Source organism: Neomonachus schauinslandi, chromosome 1 (assembly GCF_002201575.2).
Source record: "Neomonachus schauinslandi chromosome 1, ASM220157v2, whole genome shotgun sequence".
NCBI classification, from domain to species: domain Eukaryota; kingdom Metazoa; phylum Chordata; class Mammalia; order Carnivora; family Phocidae; genus Neomonachus; species Neomonachus schauinslandi.
The window spans coordinates 64,809,845-64,830,524 of record NC_058403.1 but is presented as its reverse complement, the minus strand read 5'-3'; the positions used below and the strand labels follow the sequence as shown (position 1 = coordinate 64,830,524).

Here is a 20,680-nt window from a genome sequence, read left to right as displayed (position 1 = left end):
AAAGGGATTGATAAGATGTTGGTTGAAAAAGGGAAAAAGAAAAATTCAAAAAGAAAAAAAAGACAGTTAAAAAAAAATTAACTTTGAAAGACTAAAGAATCATGGTAAAAAAGCCATGAATTCTATGTGCAGTAGTCCCCTAGCGCTGGAGTTCTGCCGTTCTCATTGATCGGTAAACTTGGCCTTGGCTGGCTGTTCTCGCTGATCTTCTGGGGAGGGGCCTGTTGCCGTGGTTTCCAAATGTCTCTGCGGGAGGCAGAATTGCCCCGCCCTTGCCCCCTCCCGGCTAAGTAATCTGCTGGGGTTTGCTCTCCGGAGCTTTTATTCCCTGCGAGCTTTCCGTACAGCTTTGGAGGCGGAGAGTGAAAATGGCGGCCTCCCAATCTCCGCCCCGGAGGAGCCGAGAACTCGGGGCCCCGCTTCTAAGTGAGCCCCCAGAGAAAAGCCGTCAGTCACTCCCGTCTCCCCGGTCTCCAGCCGCACTCCGTGCTCACCCGGCCTGTGACCGCGCGTTTCTATCTCTGGCACCCGACCCCGGGTGGAGCCTCCAAACCCAGCAGATCCCTGCGGCGCACTCCTGTGCAGCTCCTCCCGGGGGAGGAAGGTGAGTCTCCATGGATCTGCCGCTTGTTGGGTCCCTGCTGGAGGAGCAGGGGCCCGACTGTGCCGCGGATCACGGTTTATGGCAACCCCGAGCTGAGAGCCCGCACCTGGGCTCCGCCTCTGCAGCCGGCTTCCCTGCTCCGATACCTGGGAGCTCCGCCACACTCAGGCACCCCCGGTCTTTCTGTGACCCGTGGGTCCTGAGACCACACTGTCCCGGAGGGTTCCACCCCCCGCTTAGCCACCAGAGTGACGTCCCTCGGCGGAGCAGACTTTTAAAAGTTCCGATTTTGTGCTCCATGGTTCTATCACTTGCCAGAAGCGGCCGATGGAGGCCCCTCCCCCGCCGTCTATCCTCCCGAATATCGCCTCGGATTCACTTCTCCGCACGTCCTACCTTCCAGAAAGTGGTCGCTTTTCTGATGAGAGAGTTGTTGCTCTTCTTTTCTTCGACCTCCTGTTGAGTTTGTAGGTGTTCAGAATGGTTTGATCCCTATCCAGCTGAATTCCTGAGAGGAGACGAAATCCAGGTCTCCTACTCCTCCGCCATCTTGCTCCGCCCCAAACTACTACTATTCTTACTTAACAGATGGATATGCTGAGGCTTAGAGAACTTTACATATGAAGTCTATCAATAGGTGGCCATGATAGAAAGGGATTAAAAGACTAGCAAAAAGTAATTTTTATTAATTACAGAAACTTGATAATGTTAGTGGTAGCAGGTAGAGAGATCATTATTCCTTTTTCTGAATAGAATAAATTTATTAAGCCTAGAGGCCATTGGTGTTGGGGCACCAATAAGCAATTTGGTGATTGGAGACCAATGATTCCTAAGCAGAATGGTTGTTTATCCCTAGAAATATAAAGCCAGTTTGTGAATGGTTGATCTAAGATGAAAACAGAAAACATACCCTTGCATCTGCTACCTATGCAATCTTTAAGAGACTCTATTGCTGCAGCATATTTGGTAGAACTCTTCTTAAAGTTCTTGCTCCTGCCACAGCCATCCCAATTTTTGACTTCACAAAGTTTACTGTGCACTAGATGGAGCAGAAATATAGCTATTTATTGTCACTTCCAAGCTATGGCCCATTTTACTGTCACAATACCTTTTAGTACTCAACTTTGGTGCTCCTCTGCTGTTTAGTCTCCTTGTGTTCTGAGAGGTGGAACCACTGCTTTTAAAGGTGAATTTTCTAATATAGTAGTAATCACAACAAACACAATGTACTAAAGTGCACTGTAAGTGGGATGACAGTAATTATGATCAATAATATATAATTATTTCACATTAGAAATCTGAAGAATTATTTCTACACAAAATTGGGTTACCAATTACTAGAATAAATCATTAAATTAGGATCAGTGGAATAATTTCAATAATGTGAAATATCATTGCTTTGATGATGACAATAATAACTTCTTTTTATCAAGAAATCCACTATGTGCCACTCATCAAACTTACGACATTACAAACTTCATGCATAATTTCATTTATTCTTCAGAAACATCACAATGAGATAGGTATAATTGATGAGGAAATTAAAGTTTAAAAGAGTTAATTAAAAATTTCAAGGTCACATAGCTGTCTTACCCCATATGCCAAGGATCTTAATAATTATTTTACATTGCCTTGACTTGAATTCCTGATTCCTAAAGTATCTTCTCTTCACCTTCACCCTTTCCTTACTTTTTGTGTGCCACCGTCCTATTATCCCTTAAGCCCATCTCAGGTATCCTCTTTCCTAAGAAGAAATTTACTGATCTCTCTTCACCATTCTCTTCCCCTTTCTCTCTAGGCTGGGTTAGGTGTCCTTTTGTTATGCTCTCATAGCATATCTCTATAAAAGCACCTCACATGTTACATGGAAACCACTAGTTTATGGCCTTACTTCTCCTACTAGACTATAACAGATTCAAAAGCAGGCAGTATTCTCTTTCATTTTAGTACACCAAACAAGTTGCACAGTGTGTGCTAAGTAGTAATAACTAATAATATGTGTACATAATAACAATATATGTATATATGTAAAATGTTTCCATATATAAACATATATAATAACATATGTAAAGTGTGTCCATCCATAATAATTAAATTTAAAATGTTTTAATACTTTAATTATAGTAATATAAAACTGGTCATTTTTACTACTTATGTTTAGTAACATTTGGCTGGACTAAGGAGGTATTGATCTATTGTGTGTATGTACACACATATATATGTATATATATAAACTACTGTAAAAATATATACATAAAAATATATATATATAAATATATACCATAGGATAGTTTATATATATATATGAACTAACACATTAAAAATGGCCATTATTTTATACTATTAAATCTTTCAAAGAGCAGGTATAAACAAACATTAAATGCATCTATAATACTGAGAATACATTCCAGTGTGAACATGTAAGTAATATAACGTAGAATTATCCAATTTAGAGTTAAAATAAAATTAAGGTTTAGGCAAGATTTGTAATTATGGTAATTCTAGAAGAGAATATTGCCACTATAATTATTGTAAGTAAAAAGAACATTCTTGATTTATAGGATAAAGCTGCTATATATACATGATAAAATTTTATTGTATATTATTATTCAATTTAATTTTCTATATCTTAAAATTTAGTACTATTTTATTATGCTAATATATATAACTGTTTATCTTTTCAACTAACTATAATCTTTCCAAGTTCAGAATGTGAAATCCTAAAGTACAGAGACTTGGTTATGTATTTAATTCTTTCATGTGCAATACCAATAGGTATGCTTCTGCTTAATAATATTAAATGATTGCTACTTGTAATGTGCACGGCCCAAAAGCCCGACATTGTTAAAATTAATGTACATAATACTCATCTGAATATTCATAGAAAGTTAAAATAATTAGCAATTGCTATTATAATATTCATAGTAATATCATAGATACTCCTATTAAACAATAAGGAAGATCAATGAAGAGGATTTAGCCAGTTAATATACTTATATAATTATAAGAAACTTTAAGTAATACATGATTATTAAAGGTTATTTGCCATTCTTGTCTGTTTCTTATATATTGTCCCATATCACCCAAAGTAAAAAATGCATACCTGTTTCTACAGGTCTTGTATTCTACTTTAAGAATTGGTTTACAAGATTCAGATTTTCTTCCTTCTCTTTGACTTTTTCCTAAAGAAAGAAAAAGGATTTTGTTAAATTATATTTAAATTCTACACATCCATGACAACTTCAAAAGTCTGACTAAAAGAATATAAAGAAAAAATAAGGTAATTATGTGTTTTTCATAATACGATAAATACAATTCTATGCATCCTAACATATTTGTTGAATCCTAATAACTGACTGCTATATAAGCAATAAAGTTATTTGTAAACTTATCATATTCGTAAACTTATCAAACATACACTTTCTCCATGTATAAATCTAGTCTCATATAAAGTTATTTTAATTATTTAAGTTTTAAGATTACTTTAGAATTAAAGACACATACACATCATACTTATCTGCATAATGAAATACATAATTATGAAAATCCATACTAGGCCCATTATAGATTTTATCTATGATACAAGCAAACCCTTTTCTCATGCAGAAAGACTTGCCATTTAAAACTTATGACACACTATCAAAATCATTGCATTTTCATCAAATTCATTTAACAGAAAGCCCATTAGACAATGAACAAAGATGGTATATTTCAATGATGTTCTATATTTGCATAAAAATAGTTTCTTGTAGGGAAAGGTTATGTTGTTTAGACTCCACGGATTTTGAAAAATGATTAAAAAGAGTAGGAAATGGAAGTAAAGCTACTTATGCATATAACATCTTTCAGTTGTGATTTTGCTTATAATTCTATGTATCATTTTGATAAAATTGACATTTTTGTGATATGTTTGTTTCCTTTTTATTTTAATAAATACCCTTATTTATTCTTGTATTGCCACAACTGTTTATAGACACAGATACCTATTATGTAGATAGACGTTTATGTGCATTTAAGTTTAAATTTTCAGGATAGCTTCCGAATGGCACAATCATAATCCAAATAGGATGTCAAAATAATTTAATTTGTTTAAAGGGCAGGGTATCAGCATATAACATACCTTATCTGCTACATGGCATGCTTTCTGAATTTGCTTTCTCTTTCTTTTACCCTATGTCAACTAAAGAAGCAATCAATAATAAAATATTGGTCATAATAATTCACACTGTAAAAAAGATTTAAAAGTACCTGTATTACATATAAAAAGGAATTACTGACATTATATGTAGATCATGATGCCTTACAAAGAGAGAACTTTGGCTCAGGGACTCACTCTGAGCAGTGGTCTTAGGGGTAAGAAACAGCTGGTTGGTGATTCCTGGTTTGGGTAACATGTGGGAACAGAGAGAACTGAAGGAAATAACAACAAGGAAAGAGACCCATTTTCCTCAGTTGATATATTTTTGATCCATTTCTTCTCTAATAATTGCCAAGCTATTAATCAAATCAAGACAGTATATTTGCTGTTGTTTATATATATGTGTGTGTGTGTAAGCAATTACAATTTTTCAATCAGTGCACATTAGTATTATCCACTAATTTCAGTAAAAAGGAATAATACCTAAATTAATTAATTAATGATTTACTTCAATTTCCAACTCCAGTAATTAATTTTTGGCTGAAGGTTTTCAACTTTGATTATGTTCATTGCCTGTCAATAATTGAAATATAGTTATATGTTATGTAAAAAATTGTTATAAAAATTGCATTTATTGCTACTCTTTATATTCAAAGTACTATACTAAATGGCACAGTAAAAAGAAGTAACTGACCACCAGGAAACTTAAAATTTACTAGTTTAAGCAAAGCATATATAAAACTGACAATATGAGGTACCATAAACAAATAAGTGATTGATAGACTTGAAGTGTTGAGAATAGTAGGAGTACATGAAGTAGGAGTTAAGAATATTATGGTTTCACTTTATGATAGAAAAATTTACAGATTTTTGCAGATGATTTTCTAGAAGCTAGATTAAGCATTAAAAGATAGAACTTGGGAGTTTGGGTCCAAGATGGTGACACAGGAAGACCCTGAACTCACCCCCTCCATAGACACACCAAATCTACACCTACTAATAGAGCAATTCCTCCTGAAGAAGAACTGAGAGCCCATTGAACAGCTTCTGCACAACAAAAGATAGAGACCACAAAGAGACAGCACAAGAGAGGGAGACACAGTAACAAAGGGAAACTCTAACCCCAACACTGTGAACTACAGTGGGGAGAGACAGGACTAAGGGACCATGAGCAGACTCATCTGTTCTGGGGCATAGAAAAAAGTTACGGTTTAAAAGGCAACTAGAATATGATGGAACCAGCCAAATGGAAGAGCTGAAAGGTTTTTAAGGCTGGCGGGCTGGCAAGCACCACTCTTTATGATCCCCCCTCCACCTTGAAAATGAAGGTGGGAGCAGGGTCCAGGTGCCATAGTTGGCCTCCCACCTCAGCAAGAATTGGGCCCCTAGCCCATGCCAGCCCTTGATGGCCTGGGTCACTGAAAAAAAGCCACAGTTTAAAAGAGCAACTACCATATAAAAGGTCAACCCCTAGAACTTCACCAAATGGTGAGGGAGCTGCTGAAACTTTCTCCAGCCTGGCAAGCACCATGATTTACATTCCCCTCTCCACCTTGATAGCATGAACAAGAGCAGGATCCAGTCACCTTAGCTAGCCCACCACCTCAATATCCCTGGGCCCCTAGCTCACACCAGCCCCAGCCATCCCACCAAGATGCCCCAGTGCAGTGCACACTGGAACACTCCTTGTCAGTGCTCACTACAGCTCAAGCCTTTTTGCCAAAGTGACACATGTGCAAAGCACTCCAGAATACACCAGGCCCATATAATGTTGACTCCAGACAATTCACCAGGCAGCCCTTGCATGGAGCACTCCAGAAACCCCTGGTCCATGCTCACTTTGGCTCCAGCTTCTCCACTAGGGCTTCCTCTGCATGGAGCACACTGGGAACCCGTGGGTCACACTCTGCCTCAGTTCCAGCCTCCCCACCAGGATTCCCCCTGTGTGAATCACTCTGGGACACCCCAACTTGCACTAACTTCAGTTTTAGCCATCCTGCCAGGGCACCTTATGCATGGAGAGCCCAAGGATGCCCCCACCCCAACCCTGCCTGGCACCCACTTCAGGTTTAACTATCCTGCTTGGGTGTTCTCTGTGTGGAGAGCCCCAGGACATCCCAGCTTGTACCCACTTTGGCTTCAGCCATCCTGCCAGGGTGCACTCTGTGTAGAGTCCCAGGATTCCAGCCCCCCCAACACAGCTTACACCCACTTCAGCTGTCCTGGCAGGTCACTCTCTGTGTGGAGACCCTAGGACCACCCTGGCCCATACCCATTTCAGTTTCATCCATACCACCAGATTTCCCAGCACAGAGTGCCCCATGACCCATAGTACACAACAGCCACTGCTCCAAATAACCAACCAAAGTCACCAGGCACATACAGTCTACACAGGGGATGACAATACACAAGATCATTCCTTCAAATTTAGAAAAAGTAGCTGTTGCACCTAACTCACAGAAACAAAGAAAGTCAAGTAAAATAAGGAGACAGAAGAATATGTTCCAAATGAAAGAACAAGACAAAGCCTCAGAAAAAAGAACTAAATGAAACAAAGATAAGCAACCTACCTGATAGAGTTCAAAAGTAATGGTCATAAAAATGCTCAATGGACTGGAGAAAAGAGAGGATGAACTCAGTGAGAACTTTAATATGAGATTAAATATATAAAAAACCATCATTAGTGTTGAAGAATACCATAACTGAAATGGAAAATCCACTAGAGGTAATCAACAGTAGATTAGAAGGTGCAGAAGTGATCTGAAAGACAGGGTAATGGAAAACACCCAGCCTGAGCAGCAAAAAAGAAAAAAAATAATTGTAAAAAATGAGCATAGGTTAAGGAATACCTTGGACAAGATCAAGTAAACAAACATTCTCATTATAGGCATCTCAGAAGGAGAAGAGAGAGAAAAGGGCACAAAACTTATTTGAAAAAAGTGATAGCTGAAAACTTCAATAACCTGGGGGAGGAAACAGATATCCAGGCTCAGAAAGCAGAGTTCCAAACAAGATTAATCTAAGGAGGTCCACACCATGACACATAATAATTAAATATGTACAAGATTAAAGATAAAGACCTAAATGTGAGACAGGAAACCATCAAAATCCTAGAGGAGAATACAGGCAGCAACCTCTTTGGCCTCAACTGAAGCAACTTCTTACTAGGGAGGCCAGGGAAACAAAAGCAAAAATGAATTATTGGGGCTTCATCAGGATAAAAAGATTCTGCACAGTGAAGGAAACAATCAACAAAACTAAAAAACAACCTGTGAAATGGGAGAAGATATTTGCAAATGATATATCTGATAAAGGATTAGTATCCAAAATCTATAAAGAAATTATCAAGCTCAACACCCAAAAAACAAATAATCCAGTTAAGAAATGGGCAGAAGACATGTATAGACATTTTCCAAAGAAAACATCCAGATGGCTAACACATGAAAAGATGCTCAACATCACTTACCATCAGGGAAATGCCAATTAAAACCACAGTGAGATACCACCTCACACCTGTCAGAATGACTAAAATTAACAACACAGGAAATAAGAGAATCCTCCTACACTGTTGGTGGTAATACAAACTGGTGCAGCCACTGTGAACAATAATATGGCTGTTCCTCAAAAAGTTAAAAATGAACTACCCTATGACCCTATGACCTATTATGTATTCACCCAAAGCATACAAAAGTACTGATTCAAAGGGACATATGCACCCTGATGTTTATAGCAGCATTATCAACAATAGCCAAATTATGGAAAGAACCCAAGTTTCATTGACCAATGTATAAAGAAGATATGGTATGTGTGTATACACACACACACACACACACACAATGGAATATTACTCAGCCATCACAAAGAATGAAATCTTGCCATTTGCAATGACTTGGATGGAGCTAGAATGTATTAATGTTAAGCAAAAGAAGTCAGAGAAAGACAAATAACATATGATTTCACTCATATGTGTATTTTAAGAAACAAAACAGATGAACATAGGGAAAAAAAGAGAGGGGGGAGGCAAACCATAAGACTCTTAACTATAGAAAACAAACTGAAGGTTGATGGAGGGAGGTGGGTGAAGGATGGGCTAAATGGGTGATGGCTATTAAGGAGGGCACTTGTGATGAGCACTGAGTGTTATATGTAAGTGATGAATCATTAAATTCTTTTTTTTTTTAAAGATTTTATTTATTTATTTGAGAGAGAGAATGAGATAGAGACAGAGAGAGCATGAGATGGGGGAGCATCAGAGGGAGAAGCAGACTCCCTGCTGAGCACGGAGCCCGATGCGGGACTCGATCCCGGGACTCCAGGATCATGACCTGAGCTGAAGGCAGTCGCCCAACCAACTGAGCCACTCAGGCGCCCGAATCATTAAATTCTACACCTGAAAACAATTTTACATTTATTTTAATGAACTAGAATTGAAATAAAAATTGAAATAAAAAAAGGAAAAAGAAAGATTAAAGATAGAATTTTAAAAGCAGCAAGAGAGAAGCAAATAGTTATGTGCAAAGGAAGTCCCATAAAGCTATCAAGTGATTTTTCAACAGAAACTTTGCAAGCCAGAATGGAGTGGCATGATATATTCAAAGTGCTGAAGAGAGAAAAAACCTACAACCAAGAATACTCTATCCAGCAGGTTATCATTCAGAATTGAAGGAGAAATAAGAATTTCCCAAAGAAAAGTTAAAGGGTCATCACCACTAAACTGGCCTTACAATAAGTGTTAAAGGAACTTCTTTAAGTGGAAAAGAGAAGGCCATAACTAGAAGTAAGAAAATCACAAAAGGAAAAAATATGTCATGAGTAAAAGCAAACATTAAGTAAAGATAATAGAGCAATCACTTATAAAGCTAGTTTGAGGTTAAAAGAAAAAAATAATACAGTTAATTATATCTAAGAAATTAGTTAAGGGGTACACAAAATAAAAAGATGTAATTATGATAAGATATACATAAAATGTGAAGGGAGAAATAAAGTTATTTTAGAATGTATTCACACTTAAATGACCATCAAATTAACATACACTTCTATATACTTAGAATGTTATATATGAAACTCACGGTAACCACAAACCAAAAACCTATAATTCATACACAAGAAATAAACAGAAAGAAAACCAATCATAACACTAAAGAAAGATACTGATTACAAAGGAGCAAGAGAAAAAGAAATGAAAAAAGAACTACAAAAATCACCAGAAAACAATTGACAAAATGTCAACAGTACAATAATTACTTTAAATGTAAATGGTCTAATGCCTTCATCAAAAGACATAGGGTGGGGCGCCTGGGTGGCTCAGTCGTTAAGCGTCTGCCTTTGGCTCAGGTCATGATCCCAGAGTCCTGGGATCGAGCCCCGCATCGGGCTTGGCAGGAAGCCTGCTTCTCCCTCTCCCACTCCCCCTGCTGTGTTCCTGCTCTCGCTATCCCTCTGTCAAATAAATAAATAAAATCTTTAAAAAAAAAAAAAGACATAGGGTGGTGGAATAAATAAAAATACAAGATCAAACCATCTATATGTGGCCTACAAAAGACTCACTTCAGACCTAAAGACACATACAGACTTAAAGTGAAAGGATGGAAAAAGATGATATAAATGAAAGTGAAAAAAAAAAACAAAATGGGGTAACACTACTTATATCAAACAAAATAGACTTAAAACAAAAACTGTAACAAGAGACAAGGGGACTATACAATGATAAAGGGGTTAATACAACAAGAGGATATAACAATTGTAAATATCTATGTAGCCAACATTGGAGCACCAAAAACATAAAACAAAAATATTAACACACATAAAGGGAGAAATTGACAGCAATACAATAATAATAGAGGTCTATAACACACCACTTACATCAATGGATAGATTAGGCAGAAAAGCAATAAGGAAACGGTGTCTTTGAATAACTTAACAGAAATATGCAAAACATTCCATCCCAAAACAACAGAATACACATTCTGTTCAAGTATACGTGAAACATTCTCCAGGATAGATCACATGTTAGGCCACAGGACAAGTCTCAATAAATGTAAGATTGCTGAAATCATATCAAACATCCTTTTTGACCACAACAGTATGAAACCACAAGACAATCACAAGAAAAAAGAAATGGAAAAACCTAAACACAAGGAGACTACCAACATATTACTAACAACCAATGGGTCAATGAAGAAATCAAATAGAAAATTAAAGAATACATGGGGGCACCAGGACGGCTCAGTTGGTTAAGCATCAGACTTGATTTTGGCTCAGGTCATGATCTCAGGGTTATGAGATTGGCCCTCACACTGGTTTTTGTCCTGGGTATGGAGCCTGTTGGGAATTCTCAGTCTCCCTCTCCCTCTACCCCTACTCCTCACTCATGCTTGCTCTCTCTAAAAAGAAAAATGTAGAGGAATAAAAATGAAAAAACAGTGGTCCAAATCTTTGATGCAGTGAAAACAGTTCTAAGTGGGAAATTTAGAGTAATACAGGCCTACTTCAAGAAACAAAAATAATCTCCAATAAACAATCTAATCCTACACCTAAAAGGATTAGAAAATAAGAACAAAGCCCAAAGTTAGTAAGAGGAAGAGAATAATAAAGATAACAGCAGAAATAAATGAAATAAGACTAAAAAATCAACAGAAAAATCAATGAAACTAAAAGTTGTTTCTTTGAAAGGATAAACAAAATTGATAAACCTTTAGTCAGACTCATCAAAACCAAAAAAAGGGTAGATCCAAATGAATAAAATCAGAAATTAAAGAGGAGAAATAACAGCTGAAATTGAAGGAATACAGAAGATTCTAAGAAACTACCACAAAAATCATATGTCAATAAAGTGGACAAACTTGAAATGAATAAATTCCTAGAAACATAGAAATTTACAAAACTGAATCAGGAAGGAATAGAAAATCTAAACAGATCAATTACTAGTCATGAAATTCAACAGATAATCAAAAAAACTTCCAATAAACAAAAGTCCACATCCAGATTGAGTCACAGGTGAATTCTACCAAACATCTGAAGAAGAGTTAATATCTCTTCTTCTCAAACTATTCCAAAAGAAAGAAGAAAAAGGGAAACTTCTAAATACATTCTATGAAGTCAGCCATATCTTGATAACAAAACCAGACAAAGACATTACAAAGAAGAAAACTATAGGGCAAGATCCCTGATGAACACAGATGCAAAACTCAACAAAATATTAACAAGCTGCATTCAACAATATATTAAAAGGATCAGTCACCATAATCAAGTGAAATTTATTCCAGGGATGCAAGGATGGTTCAATATTTGCAAATAATGTGATATGATATATCACACTAACAAAATGAAGGATAAACATGATATGATCATCTCAATAGATGCACAAAAAATTATTTGATAAATTTCAACATCCATTCATGATGAAAACTCTTAATAAAATGAGTTTAGAGGGAACATACCTCAACATTATAAAATCGATATAAAACAAAAACCACAGGTAACATCAGACTCAATGGTGAAGAACTGAAAGCTTTTCTTTTAAGATCAGGAACAAGACAAGGCTGTCCACTCTTGCCACTTTTTAACACAGTACTGGAAGTCCTAGCTGCAGCAATCAGACAATAAGAAGAAATAAAAGGCATCCAAACTGGGAAGGGAGAAGTAAAACTGTCAGTATTTGCAGATGCCATGACAGAAAATCCTAAGCCTCCACCAAAAAATTATTAGAAGTAATAAATGAATTTAGTAATGTTGCAGGGCACAAAATTAATATACAAGTATCTGTTGCATTTCTATACACAAATAATGAAGTAGCAGAAAAATAAATAAATAAATACAATTCCACTTACAATTGGACTGAAAAGTATGAAATACCTAGGGATAAATGTAACCAAGGAGGTGAAAGGCCTGTACTCTGAAAACTATAAAACATGATGAAAGAAATTAAAGATGAAAACAAATGTAAAGGTATCCCCTGCTCATGGATTGAAAGAATATCATTAAAATGTCCATACTACCCAAAGGAATTGACAAATTCAATATGATCCCTATCAAAATGCCAACAGCATTTTTCACAAAACTAGAACAAATAATCCTAAAATTTGTATCAAACCACAAAAGACCCTGACTTGCCAAAGCAATCTTGAGAAAGAACAAAGCTGGAAGTATCACAATTCCAGATTTCAAGATTTACTACAAAGCTGTAGTAATCAAAACAGTCTGGTATTGGCACAAAAAGAGACACACAGTCCAATCGAACAGAATTGAATGCCCAGAAATAAACCCATGCTTATATAGTCGGTTAATCTATGACAAAGGAGGCAAGAATATCCAATGGGGAAAAGACAGTCTCCAAAAATGATGTTAGGAAAACTTAACAGCAGCATGCAAAATAATAAAACTGTACCATTTTCTTATACCATAAACAAAATAAACTCAAAATGGATTAAAGTCCTAAATGTGAGACCCAAAACCATAAAACTTGTAGAAGAAAATATAGGCAGTAGTCTCTTTGACATTGGCTTTACCAACATTTTTCTAGGTACGTCTCCTTAGGTAAGAGAAACAAAAGCAAAAATAAATTATTGGGACCACACCAAAATAAAAGGCTTCTGTACATTGAAGGAAACCACCAACAAAATGACAAGGCAACTTACTGAATGGGAGAAGATATTTGTAAATGATATATCTGATAAGGGTTAATATCCAAAATATATATTTATACAACTTGACACCAAAAAAAACCCCCAATCTGATTGAAATATGGGCAGAGGACTTGAATAGTCCGTTTTCCAAAGAAGACATACAGATAGCCAACATCACTTTTCAGAGAAATGCATATCAAAACCACAATAAGATGTTACCTTACACCTGTCAAAATGGTTAGAATAAAAAAGACAAGAAATAACAAGGATGTGGAGGGAAAGAGACCCTAGTGCACTGTTGGTGGGAATGTAAACTGGTGCAGCCACCATGGAAAACAGCATGGAGATGTCTCAAAGAATTAAAAATAGAAATATCATATAACCCAGTAATCCCACTACTCAGTATTTGCCCAAAGAAAACAAAAACACTGGGGCGCCTGGGTGGCTCAGTTGGTTAAGCGACTGCCTTCGGCTCGGGTCACGATCCTGGAGTCCCGGGATCGAGTCCCGCATCGGGCTCCCTGCTCATTTACAGTAGCCAAAAAAAAAAAAAATGGAAGTGTTCATCCATAGATGAATGGATAAAGAAGATTTTGTGTGTACACACATACACACACACACACAATGGAATATTGCTCAACCATAAAAAAAATCATATCTTGCCATTTGTGACAATGTGGATAGACCTAGACAGTATTATACTGAGTGAAATGTCAGACAGAGAAAGGCAAATACCATATGATTTCATATGGTATTTCAAACCCAGATTGAAATACAGAGAACTGATAGGGAGCATAGGGGAGTTGGGTGGGGGATAGGTGAAATAGATAAAAAAAGATTAAGAGGTACAAACTTCTAGTTATAAAATAAATATGAAGATGAAAAGTATAACAAAGGGAATATAGTCAATAATATTGTAATAACTTTGTATGGTGATGGATGATAACTTCACTTACTGTGGTAAGCACAGCATAACATATAGGGTTGTTGAATTTCTATGCTGTACACCTGAAACTAATATAATATTGTATGTTAATTATACTTCAATTAAAAAAAGTTATATGTGAATTTTCTACTACACAGAGGGTAAGCACCCCAAATCCTGTGTTGTTCAAGGGTCGACTATATAATTAACTGCTACAACTCCATAATAATAATTTTAAAAAACCCAATTTGTCACAATACAGTACACCATTAGTTTTTGATGTAGTGTTCCATGATTCATTGTTTTCGTACTGTATGGTGACTAACATAACAATAAAATTAAATTAAATTAAAAAAAAAACCCAATTTGTAAATGAGCAAAGGAACTCAACTTTCTCCAAAGAATATTAGAAATGAATATAAGCACATGAACAGATATTAAATATCTTTATTCATTAGGGAAATGCCAATCAAAACTACAGGAGCTATTACCGCATATCTACTAGGATGGCTATAATAAAAGATAGATATTAACAAATGTTGATAAAGATGTGGAGAAGTTGGAAACCTAATATTGCTTGTGAGTATGTAAAAGCCTGAGGACTCTGGAATACAATTTGGCAGTTCCTTAAAATGTTAAATATGAGTTGTCATATGATCCGGTAATTCCATTCTTGGATATATACCAAAGAGAAATGAAAATATATGCTGGCACAAAAGTTGTACATAAACATTCACAGCAGAATAATTCAGAATAATCAAAATATAAGAACAACCCAAATGTCCATTAAGTGATGAGTAGATAAAAGCGGTATATCTACACAATGGAATATTATTCACCAGAAATAGTTAGACTTGCTATGACATGGATGAACCTTGAAAACATTATGCTAAGTGAAAAAAGCCAGTCATGAAAGACCACATTTAGTATGAGTTTATTTATATGAAATGTCCAGAACAGTCAAATCTATAGAGACAGAAGAAGGCCAGTGGTTGCCTAATAATGGTGGAGGAGTAGGGATGGGATGACTATTAATGAGTATGGCGTTTCTTTTGGGGATGACAAAAATATTCTAAAATTAGATTGTGTTGATGGTTGCATAACTCTGAATATACTAAAACCATTGAATTGTACACTTTAGTGAATTGAGAATTATATTTCAATAAATTTGTATTTTTTTAATAGAAGTTTAAGCTCTCTGAAGTGTAGCATAAAACTGCAGACAAGGGGTGCCTGTGTGGCTCAGTCGGTTAAGCGTCTGACTACAGCTCAGGATATGATCTCAGGGTCCTAGGATGAGGCCCTCATGTCAGGCTCCATGCTCAGTGGGGAGTTTGCTTCTCCCTCTCTCTCTCCCCCGCCTCTCCCCGCTCCACCCTCTGCTCACGCTCTCTCTTTCTTTCAAATCAATAAACACTATCTTTTAAAAAAATACAAATTCTATCTTTACCATTTATCTCTCAGCATTTCTAGTTTAACAATGTTTTTTGGGATCTTAGTTTACCTTGTTTTTGTGGTTGTTAGCTCAATGACATATTAAAAAATAAATTTATTTCATTTCAGTAAGTATTTCAGCAAGAATTGTTTAGGGCATCTAACCTTCCAAACTGCCTATAATTGACCATTACTCCTTGTTCAAATATTTTTTCTTATTTTCATGTTTATTTTTGCTGCACATAACCTTGTCTAATTTTTAAAACCTGTTATTTTTCTTGGGAACAAAGTGAATTTTGAATTAATATGGGGGGAGCTAACATCTTTATAATAATGAATCTACCCATGCAGACATAGGGTATTTTTTCATTATTCAGTCTTCTTTATGTCCTTCAGCAGAAATAATACCTCACTGTTATTTTAAGATTTATATCCAGGTATTTTTATGGATGCTATTTTTTTAAATGGTTTTATCCACCCATTGTATTTTGTTTTGTATAGAGTTCTCATGTTATACTCAATAGTATTCCTAATTAGTTTTTATTTTTTAGTTGTGCAATTACATTACCAAAAAAGTAATTATAATTTTGAACTCTCTAAACTTTTAAATATCATATTTCCTTTTCAAGTCTAAAGACATTGGATAATATTTTCAGGAAAATGTTAAATAACAGTGATAGTTGTTGACATCTCTGTCCTGTTTCTGAACAACAATGTCACTATTAAGTATTACATGGGATTTGGTTTAAGATCATGTGTGTAGATTGCATGTGTGTGTGTATGTGTGTGTTTAGCTGAAGGCATTATAATTGAAGAATAAGTATTTGAAACCATTAAAATTTACTGTGAAAGAAAAATAATGTCTCTAATACTAGTGAAAACCAGCTACAACAAGGGCAATGTCACCACAGTGCTAATCTCAAGTGAAATAGGTACTAAAGTAAACTCGTCTGTGGTCACCCTCCCTCTTTTCCCACTACTGTTCAATAATCTGAGTTTCAGACAAAGCCTACTTTTGTAGTATAGAAAATATTGATTTGTAGAAAAATAATGAGTCTAGACGTGGTTCCACAGTTTAGAAGACATATGGCTAGGGAGGAATTGGGTAACAAAAGTATATTCTATAGTATATACAACATAATATCCATAATATACATTTCCAATTATTAGATATGTGAAGAAGCAGAAAAATGTGAGCCATTCTTATGAACAGAGGCCAACATCAAGGCGAAGCAGATTTTGGTATCATCAAACAAAGATTTAAAGCAGCAATTATAACTAAGCTCAATGTGGAAAGGGAAAGGGGAAGGGAAAGAGAAAAGGAAGGAAAGGACTCATAATGAAAAGAGGAAATCTCATCAGAAAAATAGAAAATATAAAAAGGTAGCAAGTGGAATAAATATCTGAAATAAAAATAACTTAAGGGTTTAATAGCTGAATGAAAATTACAGAGGAAAAAGGCAGTTAAATTGATGATAGATCAATGTGAATTATCCAATTTGAAATTCAGAGAAAAAAATGATTAACAACAACAAAAAAAAGAGAGGCTCAGAAACATGTGAGACAATACCAAAAATTCTACCAGACAGGTAACTGGTGTCCCAGAAAGAGAGGTAGAAAGAGGTTGGAGCAGAAAAACATATTTGAAAAAATAAAAAGCTGAAATGTTCCCCAATTTTATGAAAGATACAAATTTCTAAATGTAACAAGCTCTGTAGCTCAGTAGAACCCTAAATAGAATGAACTTGAAGAAAACAAACTAGGCATATCATAGTCAAATTGTTGGAAATAAAAGTTACAAAATTTTGAAAGTAGCCAGGGGAAAATGACACATTATACACAGGGGAACCAAAAGTCAAAACACCACACATTTCTCACTCAGAAACTATGTAAACCAGAAAATAGTGGAATATTTTTAAAGTGTGTAGCAACTTAAAAACAACATACACACATACAAACTGTGAACTCAGAAATCTACATCCAGCAAAAATGTCCCTCAAGAATAAAAGCAAAAAAGGAATTTTTAAAGGAAAGCTAAGTGAAATGATAAATGATTTTCCTGTATCTTCAAGAACAAATGAAATCATAAAAATTCATAAATATAAAATTATATTAAGAGAAATTATAAAACACAAAAGAATATATTCCTTCTAATTAAAAACTACTTAAGACTACTTAAAGCAAAAATTATAACAATGTATTTAGAAGTAATACATATAACTACTGCAAAAGTAAATAAAAGTAAATAAATATATAGGCTTATGAAGCTTCTACATTTTTTTTGTGAAGTGCTACAATGTTAACTCTAATAGACTGAAAAGTTAGGGAAGTATACTATAATCCCTAGAGTAACTGACCAAAATAAAAGGTCTGAAGATAAAATGCCTAAATGTAAATTAAAATGGAATTCTAATAAAAACTTTCAAATAATCCAGAGGCAAAAAGGGGAGAAAAAGGGAACAACAACAAAAAAAGACTGGACCAACAGAAAACAAACAGTAACTTGGTATACTTAAATCCATTTCCATCAGTAATTACATTTAATATTAATAGACTGAACACTCCAACTAAATGTTATAAAACTGAATAAAAAAGACCTGACTATATGCTCTCTATGGAAAACCTAATGGATGCCTAACAATTAAGCCTCAAAAATACATGAAACAAAAAGACAGAAATAAAGTGAAAAGTAGATAATTCTACAATTGTTAGGAAATTTTAATACCACTTTCAGAAATTGATAGCACTAGTCAAATATCAGTAAAATCCAAGGATTTAATTAATGCTATCAACCACCTTGACCTACTTGATTTAAAAAGTATATAAAACAGAAATGAACAAAATTACAGGGAAAAATCCATAGTAATAGAGATTTTAACTTATCTCTCTCAAAACTGAAAAATCAAACAATAAAAAATCAGGGAGGGAGACGAACCATGAGAGAATCTTGACTCTGGGAAACAAACTGAGGGTTGCAGAAAGGGAGTTGGGTGGGGGAAGGGATAACTGGGTGATGGGCATTAAAGAGGGCACGTGATATGATGAGCACTGGGTGTTAGGCTGAACTAATGAATCATTGAACATTATATCAAAAACTAATGATGTACTTATACCTTGACTAATTGAATTTAAATTAAAAAATAGCAGCTATCTTCAAAAAAAAACTAAGCAAAGATTGATAGTACAAAGAAAACACAATTTCAAGTTTGACCTTTGTGTAACAGGAAATGTACATTCTTCTCAAGCATAATTGGAACTTCATGGCAATTAATTGTGTATGTCTAATTTAAAGCAAATCACAGTAAATTTTGTAGAACTAGTATCATGCCATGTTCTCTGACTACAGTTAATTTAAAAATCTATAACAAAACATATTTTTTAGAAATTAGAAATCAAATGTCTAACTCATAGGTCAATGGAAAATTATAATAGAAATTAGAAAATACCTCAAACTAAATATTAATGAATATTACACATTTTTAATAAAATTAATATCAAAACTTACAGGATACAGCTAAAGTACTACTTAGAAAAATTTTTATTTTCTAAAATAAAAATAGCTGAAATGAAATGTAACAGAATGAACCTGAGGAATATGTCAAAATCACTGATATTTGCTTCAAATCATCATGAGGCAGCAGGAATTTAATCTGCTCTATATATTATGAGACACAGATGCTGATGTTTTCAACAACCTGTGAACAGAATTTCATCTCTTTCAACAGGAAAACAGAATTACAGTTGACCCTTAAACAGCACGGGTTTGAACTGTATGGGTCCACCTATACATAGTTTTTTAAGTTTTTATTCAAATTCTAGTTAGTTAACATACAGTGTAATATTAGTTTCAGGTGTACAAGCTACTCTGGAAAGCAATATGGAGTTTCCTCGAAAAGTTAAAAATAGAACTACCCTACAAACCAGCTGTTACATTACTAGGTATTTAGCCAAAGAATACAAAAATACTAATTCAAATGAATAGATTTTTTAAAATAAATATAGTACTGTAAATGTATTTTTTCTTCCTATTATTTTCTTAATAATATTTTCTTTTTTCTAGCTTACTTAATTGTAAGAATACAGTATATGACACATAACATACAAAATATGTGTTAATTGACTATGTTTATCAGTAAGGCTTCTAGTGAACAGTAGGCTGTTGACTCTGGAGGAGTCAAAAGTTATATGTGAATTTTCAACTGCATGAGGATCAGTGCCCCATCCCCCACATTGTTCACAGGTCAAGTGTATAGAAAACAACCCAAACTGATAAATATGGATATGGTGAAACATATGAAAGTATCAAATATCCAATCAAGCCAAAAAGAACTTGTATAGAAGTTGACTGTTGAGAAGAATAGAAGTAGAGAATTTATGAATAAATCATATAATACACATACAAATAAAAGGCATAAGGAATGGGGGTAGGGGGTGGACAGAGGAACTAAACTCATCATAGAAACAAATAATTCTATCTGAGTGGGATGTATAGCAAATACCTATCCAAGGTTTCCATAATGGCAATCTTTAAATGAAGCATCTCAAACTAAGTGTGTAAAAGCAAAGTAATCTTTAAAGCTGCTAGGTTAAATGTTGTAATAATTGAAACATTTGAAGGTGGAGCATGCAACAAAAAAGAGCATGGTACAAAAAAGGGCAGACCAACACAAGATGGAATAATTTCATCTTGTGATTTATGGGTCACCAATTATAAAAAACATAATACTAAATTTTATAAATATGATACTACAATAAGTGCTCAGAAATTATAAAATAGAATGTGTTTGATTAACTGCTAGGTTTTGACCTCTCTATTCTCACAAAAAAACAATGGTAAGAGGAAAATATGGAACTCAGATTACCACTAATATTCTCAGAAATAATATGATCATCTGAATAAAAGATATTCATTCATTTGAACTTTTTATTTTTTTCAGTTAGGTAGACAGGTAGAA

General features: G+C 34.8%; 1 protein-coding gene across 1 annotated transcript in view; it reads right to left on the bottom strand.

The window, feature by feature from the left end:
- The window catches only part of STXBP5L (syntaxin binding protein 5L), a 419,146-nt gene that overhangs the window by 184,889 nt on the left and 213,577 nt on the right, over positions 1 to 20,680 (bottom strand). Inside the window, exon 10 of the mRNA XM_021692509.1 lies at positions 3,708 to 3,786. Within this exon, the coding sequence (XP_021548184.1) occupies positions 3,708 to 3,786 (79 nt within the window). The remainder of the gene's footprint in view (positions 1 to 3,707; positions 3,787 to 20,680) is intronic.